Source organism: Capricornis sumatraensis, chromosome 16 (genome assembly GCF_032405125.1).
Source record: "Capricornis sumatraensis isolate serow.1 chromosome 16, serow.2, whole genome shotgun sequence".
In the NCBI taxonomy this organism is placed as follows: Eukaryota; Metazoa; Chordata; class Mammalia; order Artiodactyla; family Bovidae; genus Capricornis; species Capricornis sumatraensis.
In genome coordinates this window covers 66,042,802-66,059,123 of record NC_091084.1, presented here as the reverse complement: position 1 = coordinate 66,059,123, position 16,322 = coordinate 66,042,802, and the positions used below count along the sequence as shown (strand labels likewise).

The 16,322-nt window shown below is 37.9% G+C and overlaps 1 protein-coding gene across 2 annotated transcripts in view; it reads right to left on the bottom strand.

Annotated features, from left to right (window-relative positions):
* The window catches only part of PDHX (pyruvate dehydrogenase complex component X), an 80,415-nt gene that overhangs the window by 28,847 nt on the left and 35,246 nt on the right, over nucleotides 1-16,322 (bottom strand). For both annotated transcript variants that reach the window (XM_068988749.1, XM_068988750.1), the window contains exon 3: nucleotides 8,255-8,355. In XM_068988749.1, coding sequence (XP_068844850.1) covers nucleotides 8,255-8,355 — 101 coding nt within the window. The remainder of the gene's footprint in view (nucleotides 1-8,254; nucleotides 8,356-16,322) is intronic.

Genomic DNA, 16,322 nt, shown 5'->3' with positions numbered 1-16,322 from the left:
TTTCTTCTTTTAAAAATGTCTATTTGCTTGCTTACGAACTACTAACTCAAAATCACAAAGTAAAATGACCAATTTTCTTAAAAAATTGATAGAAAGCATTAAGTGATATGAAGTCCATTTGATGTTAATTCCTAACAAAAACTGAACCAGAAACAGGATCAATATCCAAGTTCAAAGAACACCACTCAAATAAAAAGCATGTTTAAAAAAAGGGAAGGTTTATCCTAGAGATATCAACAGGTTTCTGAAATCAGATATTATACTGAATCTGAAACTGACACCTCACCTTCTGTTTCATTTATTGAAATAAATCATATAAATGCTTCCGTATATACCCTACCTATTGATATCTTCAGAAGTAGGCAATAATGAGCATTTAGTATCATTTTCCTTTTCACCATATCTATGTGTTAAGTAAATTTTATTTTTAACTATTCATATTTTTCCATTAAAAAAATGACATGATGGAACATGAAACCCAAATGAAATGAACAATGGTATATTACCACACAATTTGAATATATTAATAGAAAGTAAAATAAAACAATGTCCATTATAGTTCCATTTAAAGCCACACTAAAGTCCCTGGTGGCTCAGAGGTTAAAGCATCTGCCTGCAATGCAGGAGACCTGGGTTCAATCCCTCGGTCGGGAAGATCCCCTGGAGAAGGAAATGGCAACCCACTCCAGTATTCTTGCCTGGAGAATCCCATGGACGGAGGAGCCTGGTGGGCTACAGTCTACGTGGTCGCAAAGAGTTGGACACGACTGTGCGACTTCACTTTCACTAAAGTCCCTATACAAACTTAAAGACCACTTCTCTTTTTCTATTCCCTTAGTGCCGTAAGAGATCTTTTAGAGGTGTGCTAGTTTCCTGCATATATTTGCTTATGTTGTAGTCAGCAAATATTTAAAACTGATGAAGACTTCGTAACAAAAGAATAAATTATGCTCTTTTCAAAGCTGTGTTGAGAAACCAAATGAGCCTTTGTTACTGCTCCGAGTTAGGACTGTGGATGTGCTCAGCTCTAGGACAGTATCTGGAGCTTAATGATGCCTCAGAGGCCCAGGTCTTGGCCCAGGCACTTGACTTACTTGATCAAAAGTCTCTCCTACTCTTGTATCACTGATTTCTTAATACTAAAAGAAAGAGTTTTACACTTAGTTCTGCTAAAACAGCTCAATAATGCTCAAATATTGGATCTAGAGTCTGTCATTTAAATTAATAGGGTCCCCTCCCAATTTTTTACAGGTTCTTTGGGTTTCAGTGCTGGCCCTGCTACTGACTAGTTATGTGACCTTGGTGAGGTTTATCTCACCCTGCCTGCTTCTTCATCTGTAAAATAGAAATAATAATAGTAACTACTTCATAGAGATATTATATGAAATAAATGAGTTATATATAAGACACTTAGAATAGTGCCAGACATCTAGGAAATGCTACATAGATGGGAAAGATGCTATTATTATGATTATAGTGGTGTCTTTCTCCAAGTTATGATTTTTTTTGTATAACATATATATATTTATTTAAATTCATACCTTATGTACATATAGATGGACATATTTATTTACTTCTCTCCATTTTTTTTTCAACTTTTTGCCCTCAAGTTCTATCTGTGTTGTTACAAATAGCAAGATTTCATTCTTAGTATTCCACTGTGTATTTATACTCTAGTTTCTTCATCCAATCACTCACTGATGGACACTTAGGTAGTTTCTGTATCTTGGCTGTTGTAAATAATCCTGGAGTAAACATGGGAGTGCAGGTATCTTTTTGAGTTAGTGTTTTCTTTTTCTTTGGGTAAATATCAGAAGTGGAATTGCTAGATCATATGATAGTTCTATTTTTAAATTTTAGGAGCCTCCATACTGCTTCCCATAGTGGCTGCACCACCAACAGTTTACATTCCCACCAAGAGTACACAGGAGTTCTCTTTTCTCCACATCCTCACCAACACTTGTTTCTTATCTTTTTGGTAGCAGCTATTCTAACAGCTGTGAGGTAACACCTCATTGTGGTTAGGTTTGCATTTCTCTGATGATTAATGATGTTGAGCATCCTTTCATGTAACTGTTGGCCATCTGCATGTCTTCCTTGGAAAAATGTCTATTCAGATCTCCTGCTCATTTTTAAATTGGATTGCTTGTTTTTTTCTATTGAGTTGTATGACTTCTTTATGTATTTTGGATATCAGCCCCTTATCAGATATATGACTTACATATATTTTCTCCCATTCTGTAGGTTGCCTTTGCATTTTGCTGTGGTTTCCTTTGCTGTATAAAGCTTTTCTGTTTGATGTATTCCCACTTGTTTATTTTTGCATCAAAAAATCATAGCTGAGACCTATGTTAAGGACCTTACCAAGTTAGGGTTAGGATTAGGGTTATTTTTAAAACAAAAAATATACTCAACATGGATCAAGCAGGAACCTCTCATTGCTAAAGGTTGAAAATTCATACAAAAAGGCCCAGCCACGAGGCTGGCAGCACTACAGTGCAAATAGCAGCATGTGAGACACTGCGGTGGTGAGGCCTATGACGAACTATTTCTCGATATACATGTACACACAGAGTCTGAATTCTATCCGTAGGCCCAGACCCCTAGTATGAGTTCTCTTTACCAGAGACATCCCCACAAGCTGAAATGTATTATCTGCAAAAGTGCTAAAAGACAGCCCCTCTAATTAGCTCACCTGTCTACCCAAGGATATGAGATACTGAAGACACAAAATATCTACAGTAGTACTTCCCAGGAGAGAAACTGTTTGAGGGGCTCCACTCCATTAAAGGTGCTCATAAATACTGTCTGTTTTGATTTGACATTAAAAAATAATCAGTAAGTTAAAAAAATATTTAGTCTTCTTTAAAACAGAACAGCTTGAGAGTTGCTAAGTGAGGACTGAAGGAGCACACACAATGGTTAGTAGAAATGAGCTGAGTCACACGACTGACTTAAAAGTTGGTTTAAAACCAGTTCAGATTTTCCCAACATAGTTTGAACCATTATACAGTTTGAAATTTTTGTTCTTTAAGGTATACATATTTAACTTACATGCACAATGAACAGTGGTTTAAAAGGAAGATACGTAAGATACAACAAAGGAGAAAACAAATGAACAACAGACTAAAATGTAAAGGGCAGAAGAAACACTTAAGTCCTTGAATACCAGTGTGCCTGCCACTCAAGTGCTGGGCACTGTTCTTGCACAGTATTCACTCATTTAATTCTCTTAAAAACCTTTTGAAGTGCTATTATTATTCCCACATATAGATAAGGAAACTGAGGCTGCGAAGGAAAGGCTAAATAACTTGCTCTAGATCACAGGGCTAGTAAGTCAGGAGTCAAACGCAGTGTGACACTAGAGACAACAGTCAATATGATCAGTACTGTGTCCGTCAATTACATTCACATGATCAAAACGATCACCTCGCACCTCAAGACGGTGCTGTTTTTACAAGGAAGCCTAAAAAAGAAGAGCACATGATAAATGATTTAATTTTTAGTTCATGGGAAACACAGACTCATTTATTACTTTAATGTCATTTATCCATTTCAGTATTAAAAAAATTAGAACTGAGACTATTTCCCATTTACTAGGATATGCTCTGGGCTTTGAGAGGATATTTTCTCAATTAAAAATACAGTCTATGAAGAAGAATCAACTGCAAGGTCTGACAACTTCAAATTTCAACTGATAATTTTCAAACTACAAAAGGTAATTTTGAAGAAGACTGCAAGCAATTTAACAAAATATGAGGGAGGGTAAGAGGGAACCTAACAATAAAATAAAACCACAGTGAAAAGATCCATTCTTTACTGGAGTGAGATATAGCGAAGAAATTGAATCAGAGGAACAGTACCCAAAATAATTACGATCTGTTGTTTTTGTAATAGGTTTCTCAGGTGGTTCGAGTAAAAGAATCCACCTGCCAATGCAGGAGATGCAAGAGACACAGGTTCAATCTCTGGGTCGGGAAGAACCCCTGCAGTAGAAAATGGCAACCTGCTCCAGTACTCTTGCCTGGGAAATACCATGGACAAGAGAAGCCTGGCAGGCCACACAGTCCATGGGGCCACAGAGAGTTGGACACCACTGAGCACTACTTTTTGCAATATTCGGATGATCAATAAAGGAATTTTAAAAATGTTTTAATATATATAGAGGTCAAAATTTAGAAAAAATTCTATTTTTGAAAATTGTTTTGAAGAGTAACAGCCTACCCCCAAATAAAAATCAATGACTGTATTGGCAGTCAATAAACTAAAATTTTAAAAAATTATGTTTAAATATGTCCTAACAGCTTACATTCTCTTCACTCTCAAAAGCATCCTGACCTGTATGACAAATTATACAGTAACCCTAAATATATCTGAAGCCAATCTTAAACTCTTCAGCAAAAGTCATCTTAATATTCTATTTTATTGTTATTTAATCACTAAGTCATGTTCACCTCTTCACGACCCCACAGACTGCAGCCCTCCAGGCTCCTCTGTCCATGGGATTTCCTAGGCAAGAATACTGGAGAGGGTTGCCATTTCCTTCTCCAGGGAAACTTTCCAACCCAGGGATCGAACCTGGGTCTCCTGCATTAGCAGACAGATTCTTTATCAATGAGCCACCAGGGAATCCCCTCCATTTTATTACTTTACCACTTAAAACATCTGCTATCTAATTTGCTGAATAATAAATTAAAGACTAAACTTATGAACTGATACATGTGTAACACTTTAAGGTTTTTAGATGACAATTTACTAGTGTGATTAAATGAGACTTTAACAACTCTCCCATTAACTTAATTGGAAATAAATCATAAAATTATCTATACTGGCAGCACTTATTCTTTATTAATATTAAGAATGTCTAAGCTTTTCTTCTGGCTCTAAATGAACCACCAGGACTTCCCTGCTGGCTCAGACAGTAAAGCATCCGCTTACAATACAGGAGACCTGGGTTCAGCCCCTGGGTTGGGAAGATCTCCTGGAGAAGGAATGGCAACCCATTTCCCATCAAGAATAAGAATCCAGTATTCTTGCCTGGAAAATCCCATGGACGAAGGAGCCTAGTAGGCTACAGTCCATGGGGTCACAAAGAGTCGGACACGACTGAGCGACTTCACTTTTCAAGCTTTTTTTCTGGCTCTAAATGAAATACAATAATTAATATTTTATATTTAAAATGGAATTCAGATGTAAAAATTATGATTACTAAGAAAGGAATAAAATCGGGGTGGGGGAGAAAATAAAAAACTCTCTAAGACTATGGAAATAAATCCCTATGAAGAGCAAAACAGATTATAATTCTTAATCTTTCAAACATGTGGGCAAACTAAAAACTGGAGTTTTATATCATTACCTGCCTTTTAATAAGCTCAATTAACCAACTCCTTGATTCTGAAAGTAAGATTCTCTTACATGTATTCCTATAAAAATCATTTTATTATGGGTACTAATGTGAGAATTATTCCAGAATGAAAGACAAAGGTGTAACTTGCGAATGGAAAGGTTAAGAATGGAGGGGGGGCGGTAAAAGGCTTTAAAAATATCAGTAATACCACCTTAATCTTCCTTCCATTTTTCCCCCTATAAAATTGCATGCACTGTGATATGAATATACTCCCATTCCTATTATCCAAAATGCATGTGGAATAATAATAAAGCCACAGAGCTCTAAAGCATATACATACAGCCTTTGGCAAGGAAACTGCTATTTGTACCACTAAAGCTGTTATCAATCATACCACCTCACACCACCTTTTCAGAACTTTGGGGCCCAGATGAACAGATACGCCTGACCTAAGGCATCATTATTAATTTGAAATGTATTACTAAGTACTTGAGTGAAAAATGCTATCAATCCTGGAAGACTTTCATAGCCAAACAATCCAGAACTGAGGCCAAAGACACAGCTTGCCAAAAGCACACACAGGTGGGCTTACTACATGTGCTAATTCAAACATTTTTCCTTTACAAATGCTCCATAAATTAGTGAAATAAACTATTTTTGGTAAGAACACTTACTTTTTTCTAGTTATAAAGGTACTGAACTTTTAGTCTTCCATTCATACTTCCTCCTAGGAAGTATTTTCAACAATGGCTATCAATAGGGAAGATGTCAACTGAAAGGAATTTGACAAATTAGAATGCAAAAAATATTAAGTGTGACATTCCAAAGTACAGTCTCTGGATAGAATGTACAAAAGAAGGCATTATATCCATGGTCCAAGTGGAGGTGAGCTGGTGGCTCAGGAGTGAGACCACATCCAGGGACTACTAAGAGATGTGCAGCGTGTCTGCACAAATCACGCTGCAGAGGCATGAATGGACACTTAATAATGTCTAGTCACAAAAACCAACACCAATTATGAGATAAATATGCAGGCTGAAATGGGAATATGGTCACCAAGACTGAATGAGTAAGTGTAATAATAATGGGAACAGTGATGGTTACCAACACTTGGTGGGTGATAGGCCTTGTAATGAGCATATATGCATTATCTCAATCTCTACTATTACCACATAACCTAGGGTATTACAGCTACCTCCACTTTACTAGGAAGGCTAAAGAATTTGCCAGTCATGACATAACTAATAACTGGCAGAACTGATCATCTATATGGATCAGATAACAGTGTGGTTCCAGAGCCTATGCTCTTAGCTGCTATACCACACTATCCATTAACTGTCCTAAAAGGTAAGAAACAAACACGCTCTATCAGTGAGTATACCATGTAACCGCAGACAGGCTTCATGCATTTTATTTCACTTACTTTTCATATAAACTCTAATATTCCATTACAAGAAAATGCTTATTATAGAAAATTAAGAATATAGAGAAAAACAGGAAAAAAAGAGCAGGAGAATCATTTAGTTCTACTACCTAAAGACAAACCTCAAACTTTTATAACACTTTATTCTAATCTTGTCTATATTTATATTTTTATTTAAAGTTCTGTAAGACTGTAATCACCATCTATATATAATTATAAAAGCATTTTTCCAAAATATTTTGAATTTTTTTTAACTTATAATGAAATCACATTTTTTCCTAGGAATTACTTTTTAATGGCTACATGATATTTCCTTCTGTTAATTAAGTAATCTCTCTTGTATTGCTACACATTTTTGTTGAAGGGTTACACTAACTTCAGCATGTAATAATACAACCAAAGTTTTCCAAGTAACAGCTTCATATTTTTAATTAGTTATAAAGCAAAGACTGTTGAGAGAAGTTTTCAAAACTACTACAGTATATTAAAACTTAGACCTAAAAGGAAATGTCTTTGGTTTTACTAGACCCACAGCATATTTTCTTTTGCTCATGTAACAGAAAATATGCTATCAAAAGATATGAGTGTCAACAACATGCAAGAATGTGGAATATTCCATACACATATCTTTTTAGGGCTTCCCAGGTAGTGCAGTGGTAAAGAATCTACCTGCCCATGCAGGAGAGACATGGGTTTGATCCCTAGGTCAGGAAAATCCCCTGTAAGAAGAAATGCCAACCCACTCCAGTATTCTTGCCTGGGAAATCTCACTGATGGAGGAGCCTGGTGGATTATAGTCCATAGGGTCACAAAGAGTCAGACACGACTGAGCACATAATCACAGATACATTTTTATGCAATTATATTTTAAACAACTGTAAAAATAATAAAGGATGAATAAAACTGTAAGGATGAGGAAGTATCAGGAAACTTAGTGTGGCTATGAAACCCACATGCAAGACTCTGCACAGGACAACTTCAAACTTCTTGTCTAGAGAAAGGAGATGAGCTGACTTTATACACCTTTCAGGCCTGGGAGTCCGAGGATAGATGAAGATCAGATTTCTCGTTTTCATAAGATTACAGTAAAACATTTCTTTAAAAAAAAATTTACCAACTACAAACTTGGAAACTGCAAGCTCAAGCTTTAACTATTGTTCTCTTTGTCTTTAAATTTCACCTCAAACAGTTCTCTCATCCCTCAGGTCAGAACACTTCTCATTTTCCACTAAAGAACCTCCAATACTGAGCATCTTTATCATAGCTGAAATAGTTCTATGTTGTCTGATCATCACTGATTATTATTAGACCTAACAGTGAAATATTTTAAATGTCTGAACTTAAAATGTATTATGTAGATATAATAAAACACACAACCACAACAACATATACAAAGAGGTACAAATAAACACTAACTCAATTTTAAAGAACTTGACAGTTAGGAAACCTTCATCCTGTTGAAGACAATCAAAATAAAAACTTACCACTATTTTGGCCAAGATGCCATCATCACTTGCATCTAAGGTTACCACAGCTTTGTCAGTCTCTATTTCACATAAGGCATCTCCAGCACTCACAGCTTCACCTACAAAACAAGACTGGGTTTGTTTTGTTTTTTAAATATGAATATTAGTTATGTGAGTTGGTGGGTGTAAAGTGTTTAAAATATGATAGTAAGTATTAAAATACTCAACAGCTATTTCTGGGCTGTGGAATGACAAATAATTCTCACACTGTGTGTATGTTTCTGTGTGTTTGTTTATGTGTACAAGTATGCTTTCTCACATTTTCCAAAAGCCCAATAATGACATAAGCTATATCTCTTATAATAAAAAAGTGATTACAGAGATTGTTGAGCAAATATTAAATCACATTTTATAGAAAATAGTAGGGGATGCATATCCTCCTCTGAACAAATCAATTCCAGACCCCACAGTCCTTTCTTTTGAATATATTTTGACTATTATTCCAACAGTTTTACAATTAATAACACCTCTTTAACATCTTAAGCAAGTTCAGAAACCCTGCTGGCACAGAGCAAAAATGAATAAAAACATATGAAGCATGACGAGAGAAAATCAAAGACACAGCTAAGGTCAAATAAGAAATGTTTCTGTGCAACAGAAATGGTATGGATATTCAAAAATGCTGAGCAGAACCTGACCTGCTGGCTTCTGGATCTAAAAGCAGGTGGTACAGAGGAAGGGTGATGTATAGTGGTTTTCTTTGGCGCAAAGGGAACTAAAAGCACATCAATTCTCTCCTTAAGGCTAGGGCTGGAGCAGGGCTCTACTTATAACAGGAGACTGATAAATCAGTGAACCCAAACCTCTGACTAGAACTATGGCTTTAAATCAGAAGTGTGGGTCTAATAAGGTACTAATAAGGGAACAAAAACTACCTGAAGACCAGGAACAGAGCCAAGCCGCCCTCTGGTTCCATCAGTGCATCTGCCGGTATACCAAGGATCAACGAGACCTAGCAACATCCCTGGATTGAGGGGTGGGGGAGGGGAGACTCAGGAACAGGTGGGAAGACACTGAAACTAAAACAAAAACATTCCCCTCAAAAGTAAGTGGCAAAACGAAGTTCCAAAACATGAAGAAATTTAATGCCAAGAAGGAAAACCACAGAAATCAGGAATCGACTCAGAAATCCATTTCAGATGCAATCTGTTTAGTGCAACCCACCACAGATTTTAAAGTAAGTATCTTAAGGATGTTTAGAAGCAGAAACAAAGGTAAAAGATCCATCACAAGAACAAGAGATTGAAAAAGAAAAATAATGTGCAGAAACAAAACTATCAGGTTGAAAGGAAAAAAAAAACTAAACTGGAAATTTTAGAAATGAAAAATATAGTGAATGAAATTTTATATATATATTAAAAAAAAACAAAACAGTCAATGGATATGTTCTAAGGTGAGGTAGTGAAAGAATGATTTAGTAAATTAAAGACAGCTTCGATGAACTACCTGGAACTTAATATGAGCATACAAAAAGTTTAGTAGAAAAGAGCAGCTAAGGACATAAATTGAGGCTGCAGCATTTGTCCAAAGGAGTTCCCAGGAAAGAGATGGGAGAGATAGTGGAGAAACAGTAACTGAAGAGATAATTGCTGAGAATTTCCTAGAGCTGAAAAGAGATATGCATCTTCAAAATGAAAGAGTACTAAATGAGTTTACAGTGTGGTGATCTATGATGTATTGACTAGGAGGGGATATAGGGAGTCTTGGAACTTGCTGGAAATATTCTGCATTGTGACTAGGTGCTGGTAACCTGGATACATGTGCATATAAAAATTAACTGAGTTTACACTTTGTGCAGGTAACACATTGATAAAAAGAATTACTGCATACATGTGACTCCACATTGTAGATACACACTGTATAGAAGTTGCATACAATCAACAATAGAAACACAATCTTAAATGCTATCAGAGGGAAAAAAAATAGATTACCTCAATGGAATGACAGACTGAGAGCACACTTCTCAGCAGCTGCAATAGAGGTCAGAAGACAATGGAGTAATATCTTCAAAAAGCTGAGGAAAAATAACTGTCTAGAATTTTATATGCAGCCAGACCACCATTCAAGAATGAAGGAAAAGTATTCTTTAGATACATAAAAGCTAAGAAAATTTACCACTTATTGATGAGCTACTACAAAATGCAGTTTATCGAATAGAAAAGCAGACAGAGGGGCCACAGGGCCTATGCAACGCAAGCAGCATAGGAAACGAGAGCGCGCTAACCAGCGATCGTTCACAAGGAAGCTTCCGAGGGGCTAAGAGTTCACAACTCAAACACTGAAAAAACAGCAAGGTGGGTAAGGTTATTTTCGGCTTGATAAAACATACAGAACTTTGATATACACAGGAGAAAAAAATACTGGATAATTCTACATTCCACTGGCAAAATATAATTAAATATGTATCCTAAAAACTTAATGGTATATGCCAAGAAATATAAAAATGGAAGTACAACCTATAGCATTCATAAAAGCAGGAAACATAGAAAATAACAAAATGTATTATTTAATTAAAGACAGACGCATGAAAAGAAAAAAACAAAGACTAAAACCTGAAAACACAAAAATGGCAGAAGTTCAAACATACCAGTAACTGCAATTAATATAAATGGATTAAAACCACCTACTAAAAGTAAGAGATTATCAAAACAAAACAAAACAAATCTGCGTAAATGTTGCTTATAAGAAACAGACCTAAAACAAAAATAGAATAAAAGGAGAAAGAAAAATACAAAACACAGAAACACACCCCCTTGGCTACCCACCAAAAATAGCTGGCATAGCAACATGAATAGGCATACTCAATAAAAGAACATGAAGGAAAATCTAAAACGCAGAAACAACAAATATGCTCTAGAAGTTCACTGTACTAAAACTCCTTCACTGAATACCAAGATTTTCACAAAGATGGCTATAATATACCTCAGTTAAAATAGTTCAGAACAACCAATACAAACTATTTTAATGAAATAAACTGTTAGATATTTACTGAACACCTAATAGGTGCTCTTTGTCTAACCCCAGAGAGATTTTCCTGTTTAACCAATATTTATTGAAAATATATTATGGCACTGAGGATTCAACAGTGAGGGGAAATGGTTAAGGTTTCTGACCTCATGAAGCTTCCTTACTATCTTGTGACAAATTAAGTGGAAATTACAGTGGGATTAGGTGAAATCAGGATGCTATGGCAACATTCAAGAGGGGCATCTAATGCAGTTTTTGGTAGATGAGAGAAGGCTTTTTTTTTAAAAAAAATCTGAGCCTGACAAGATGAGGAGGCAATCTAGTAAAGGGCAAGTGATCCAGGCAGAAAGCACAGCATACCCAAAGCCCCAGAGGCAAAAGAGAACAGGGAACTTCAAAGGATCTGGCCAACAGTACCTGAGAGAAGTGATGAGAGATTAGGCTGGTGAAGTAGGCAGGAATCAGACCCAAAAAGGAATCTTGGCTGTCACTCAGGGAAAGCTACTGTGCCAGATTATACAATCTCACATTACTTCTTTATCTGACACATTTCAGGGCAGTTAGGACAGGCTACATTGCAAACAGAAAGGAATCACATCCTAATACGTTTCTGTTGTAACCGTGGAAAAAACAACTGAAAGAGGCAACCTAGCACTTAAATCCTTCTTTTAGACACCTAGGGAAGAAATTCTGCCCAAAGGAAAACTATAAAATAGTGTTTTGTCATTTGTGCTTGCCTGTTTCAAATTCCAAACACCCTTTGAAAATTGTTCACAAATTGTATCTCAGCAAATAGATCAACCCAGATCATTTTGTTCCTATCCTGAATCCCTAGAGTAGTTGTAACTAATCACAAGTTGCACTATGAAATGCTGCTGCTGCTAAGTCACTTCAGTCGTGTCCGACTCTGTGCGACCCCATAGACGGCAGCCCACCAGGCTCCCCCGTCCCTGGGATTCTCCAGGCAAGAACACTGGAGTGGATTGCCATTTCCTTCTCCAATGCATGAAAGTGAAAAGTCAAAGTGAAGTTGCTCAGTCGTGTCTGACTCTTAGCGAACCCATGGACTGCAGCCTACCAGGCCCCTCTGCCCATGGGATTTTCCAGGCAAGAGTACTGGAGTGGGGTGCCATTGCCTTCTCCATGAAAAGTTATGCTCCTGCTATCATTTTTTAAAAATGGGTTTTCCTCTATTTACCAAACTATGAACTTCACAATAGGAATAGGATGCATCTCAGGTGTTTCATACTCTGCCTCATTCCCCAGGACTCCAGGTAGTGCCTCACACATAATGTGAAAGGTCGGGCAAGGTCGGGCAAGTTCGGGCATGTTGAGGCATGCCCGGACATGTTGAGGCTTGCCCGGGCGTGTTGAGGCACGCCCCGGAAAAGTGCCGCAGACAAGTCCCGGAGGCGGGCCGACAACCAAGCCGTCCAATCAGGTGCCGACACGGAGCCCTTGGACACCAATCACCGCTGAGCCCGCGCTTTCTTCCTTATATGGGAGCCCGGCCCTGGCTATAAAACCTTTCCCCACCCCTCATACCTCGCAGACTCCCTTCACTTCCTTGCTCACCCGCCCCCGGGAGTTCTGCCCGAGAGCAACTGCCCAATAAAGGCCCTGATCAACGGTCCATAGGGGTGGCTCTTTCTTCCCGCAGCGTTTCTTACATAATGAGTGTGAGATTAAAACATTTCAGGAAAAAACTGAAGTAATATCACAAATTCTCATTTCCTTATAAGGTATACATCAAACTGTCCTTTAAACAAAGTGGAACCATTTCTTTCAGTTCTACATTTGATCTGTAGCATGTTTCTGACATTTAAAAACTCATGTATCCTGTCTCCTTATTTTAATTAAATGTACACTCATTCACAAAAAACAGACATACATATTAGTTATATGAGAGTCATGAAAGGGAGATAAAATGTAAAGAAACAGAGAGAAGCATCTAATTATGTGGCGAACTTTCCCCAGAAACCACAGCAAGGTTTAAAACATTGTATTATTATGCAAGGCATAGCAATTACCCCTAATATCACACAACTAAGGTTCTACATACACATCAATAATCAAAGATAAAGTGAACGCCAAAGAAAAATTTTGAGCCATGAGGATTCCAAATATACTCAGTTTCAGCCTTGGTCAACAATTTAGTGCTATAACTTGGACAGCCTGCAAGGCACAGGAGTTACAAAGAGCTCTTCCAACACAGACACAGGTTTATTCCAAGCCCTGACACTTACTGGTTGGTAATTTTGACCAAGTTACTTATTAATCTCTCTCTGACTCTAAGGAAGATTTTGAATGTACAGCCATTAGGGAAAAAAAGTCATGAAACTGCCAGTGTTAACTCTTCACATACCTCTTCAAAAAGCACTTCACAACATCTTTAGATTAAGAAGTTAGGTATGTTATGAATGACCATTGAGAACCAAGATTCATTCTAGTTCCCTACAGCGTGCGTACTCTTATTTTAGACAGATAATTCAACACTCGTTTAGTACATAAGGCATTCATCAGTTAGCACAGGGTGTAAACACAACAGTAAGATGTGGCTCTGTCCACAACGAGTTCAGAGTCTAGAGGAGAAGCTTGAGAGGCTGGTACAGAGCATCAGGGCCGGCGCGAGGCGACAGACGGCGAGGAGGAGGGCTGCCTGGCTGCAGAAGGAGCCGTGGCCTCGCCGTGTTCCCGCGTGTCCCTGCGCCATCGCCTCACGGTGCGGGTCAGCAGCCGAGGTGGAGCGGGCCCGGAGCGAGAGTGCGGGCCCCAGGAGGGGCCAGAGCAGAGGCCCGCCCGGGGGCCGCTCCCCAGCACCGAAGCCAGCATCGTCATCATGCTGAGCCTTTGTCCCGGCGGGCGGCTGAGGACTGGAGTACACCAGGCAGGCGTCCCTTTCTCTTTCAGATTCTGGGTGTGTCCAGACCAGACAGTTAGTGGTGATCCGTATCAGCTAAGCACATTCTATGACTTTCGCAAAATAATTCTGTTCTGCCGAATGTGAAGAATGAAAGTCTTTACTTAGAAGGTGTGTGTGGTGGTAGCGGCAGACCAAGTAAGTCACATCTACATGAACATGAAAGAAAACACCTCCTCTTGGTGTTAACCTGAACCAGGATGACAACTATGATGAGAGGCAAAAATAACTGTTTATCAACACAAATATTTACTAGCTGCCCTATGTGAATGATACTGCCCAAGGCCCGATGGTAAATAATAACAAGATAGACCTGCTTCAAGAAGTTTCTAGGCTGACTGAGGAAGAAGACTAACAAGCAGGCCAAGAAGTCCCATCCAGTCAGTGCCCAAGCAGCGTAGAAGGACAGAGAAGGGGAGCCTAGTCAGGATTTGCCAACTCCTCCCACCACACAGGAAAAGATACCATTTGTATGCCCCATGGCCCAGGCAACTCAGCTCCTAGGCCATCTGAAGTCCTACTCTGAGGGCTGAAGGCATGAGTAGTTGTTTGAGAAGGAAACTGCTAGGCAAAGCTAACCGCCCTTATATCCCTCTGGCTCTCACATTTTTACTGCAGTGCTCACCACACACGTGGCTAGTGCCTATTACACTGGACACTGCAGACACAGAACCCGTCCATCTCCACAGAAAGCTCTGCTGAATGACATAATCTGTAATTCCACTCACCAACTCTAGAATTCTGACATAGTAGAAATATTAACAATAAATGTGAAATGCTCTTCATAATGATGAAAGGTGATTCAGCAATACAAGGAATGAATTGCTGATACATGCTACAACATGGATGAACTGCAAAATCACGCTAAATCAAAGAAGCCAGTCACAAAAGGCTTCATAAAACATGAATCTATTTACACTAAATGCCCAGAGAAGGCAAATTTTTAGAGACAAAAGCAGATCAAGATAGTGATAAGAGAAAGAAGTAACTGTAATCAAGCATTAGGGATGTTTTTGGAGGTGATAGAAATGTTCTAAAACTGGATTTTGATGACAGTTTCAGAACTCTATATATTCACTAAAAATCACTGAATTCTGCATTTAAAATAGGTGAAGACTACAGTGTGTATATTATACCTCAAAAGCTGTTAAAATAGTAGTATACTGAAACAACATTGAAGTTATGTGTGAAACACACATTTAAAATTTTTTCCATTTTAGCATCCAAACATGTATACAAATCCCCAGAAAAAAAACAGAAACCGAAGCCATCTACAATAAAAGCCAGATACCCATTTTACTTTCCAGTAGCAACTGGTAATAATGATTCAGTGATCAACTCATCCAAGACAGTTTTATTTCTGAATTCTATACACTATATTAGTTAGGTACAGTCTAAGGTTTGCTCAAAAATTGTTTGAAATATTCAAGATTCCCAGTCACATGACAGAAGCAAAGCCCACATAAAATGACAGTTTCTGACAGATAACAAACCCCAAGCATGGCAGCAGTAACGTGGCTGATGATGCAAGTTCCACGTGGGTTCCAGATGTGGCTAAGTACTGCACAAAATTGTTAGTATCTCAGCCTAGTTTTGTTCCAGTGTTTCAGGATATGCTCTTAAATATCTCAAGAAAGAAAACAATGTTTTTCATACTCTTAAATATGCTCTCACAATAGGAGGGAAGAAGAATATTTTCTTCCTTTTGGTTGTTTTAACAGATTTGACCTTACAGTTTAGTTCCGTTCAGTCATGTCCAGCTCTTTGCAACCCCATGATTTGACCTTTAAATTGATGAAAAAATAATGTATACACTTTAAATAAAAATATCTGATACACACTTCCCCCATCAAATAACAAGCTTGAAATAAAAATGTGGAATTGTAGTACAATTCACCTTTCAGCAGATTTTGAAATTGTACATGTTACCTAGCATTTTTGAACTGTTTTCTCTACTAACTTAATGATGCATATTCAGTACTTAATCCTCAGACTGAAATTAAGTATTGTAATATTCATTGTAACACTACTTTTCTAACACTCATTAGACCAACAAAGATGGGAATAATTTATATGCGGTATTATTACATGTTTCCGTGTGATGATAATGGCTATCAGGAGCTGTGACCACTTGGCTGT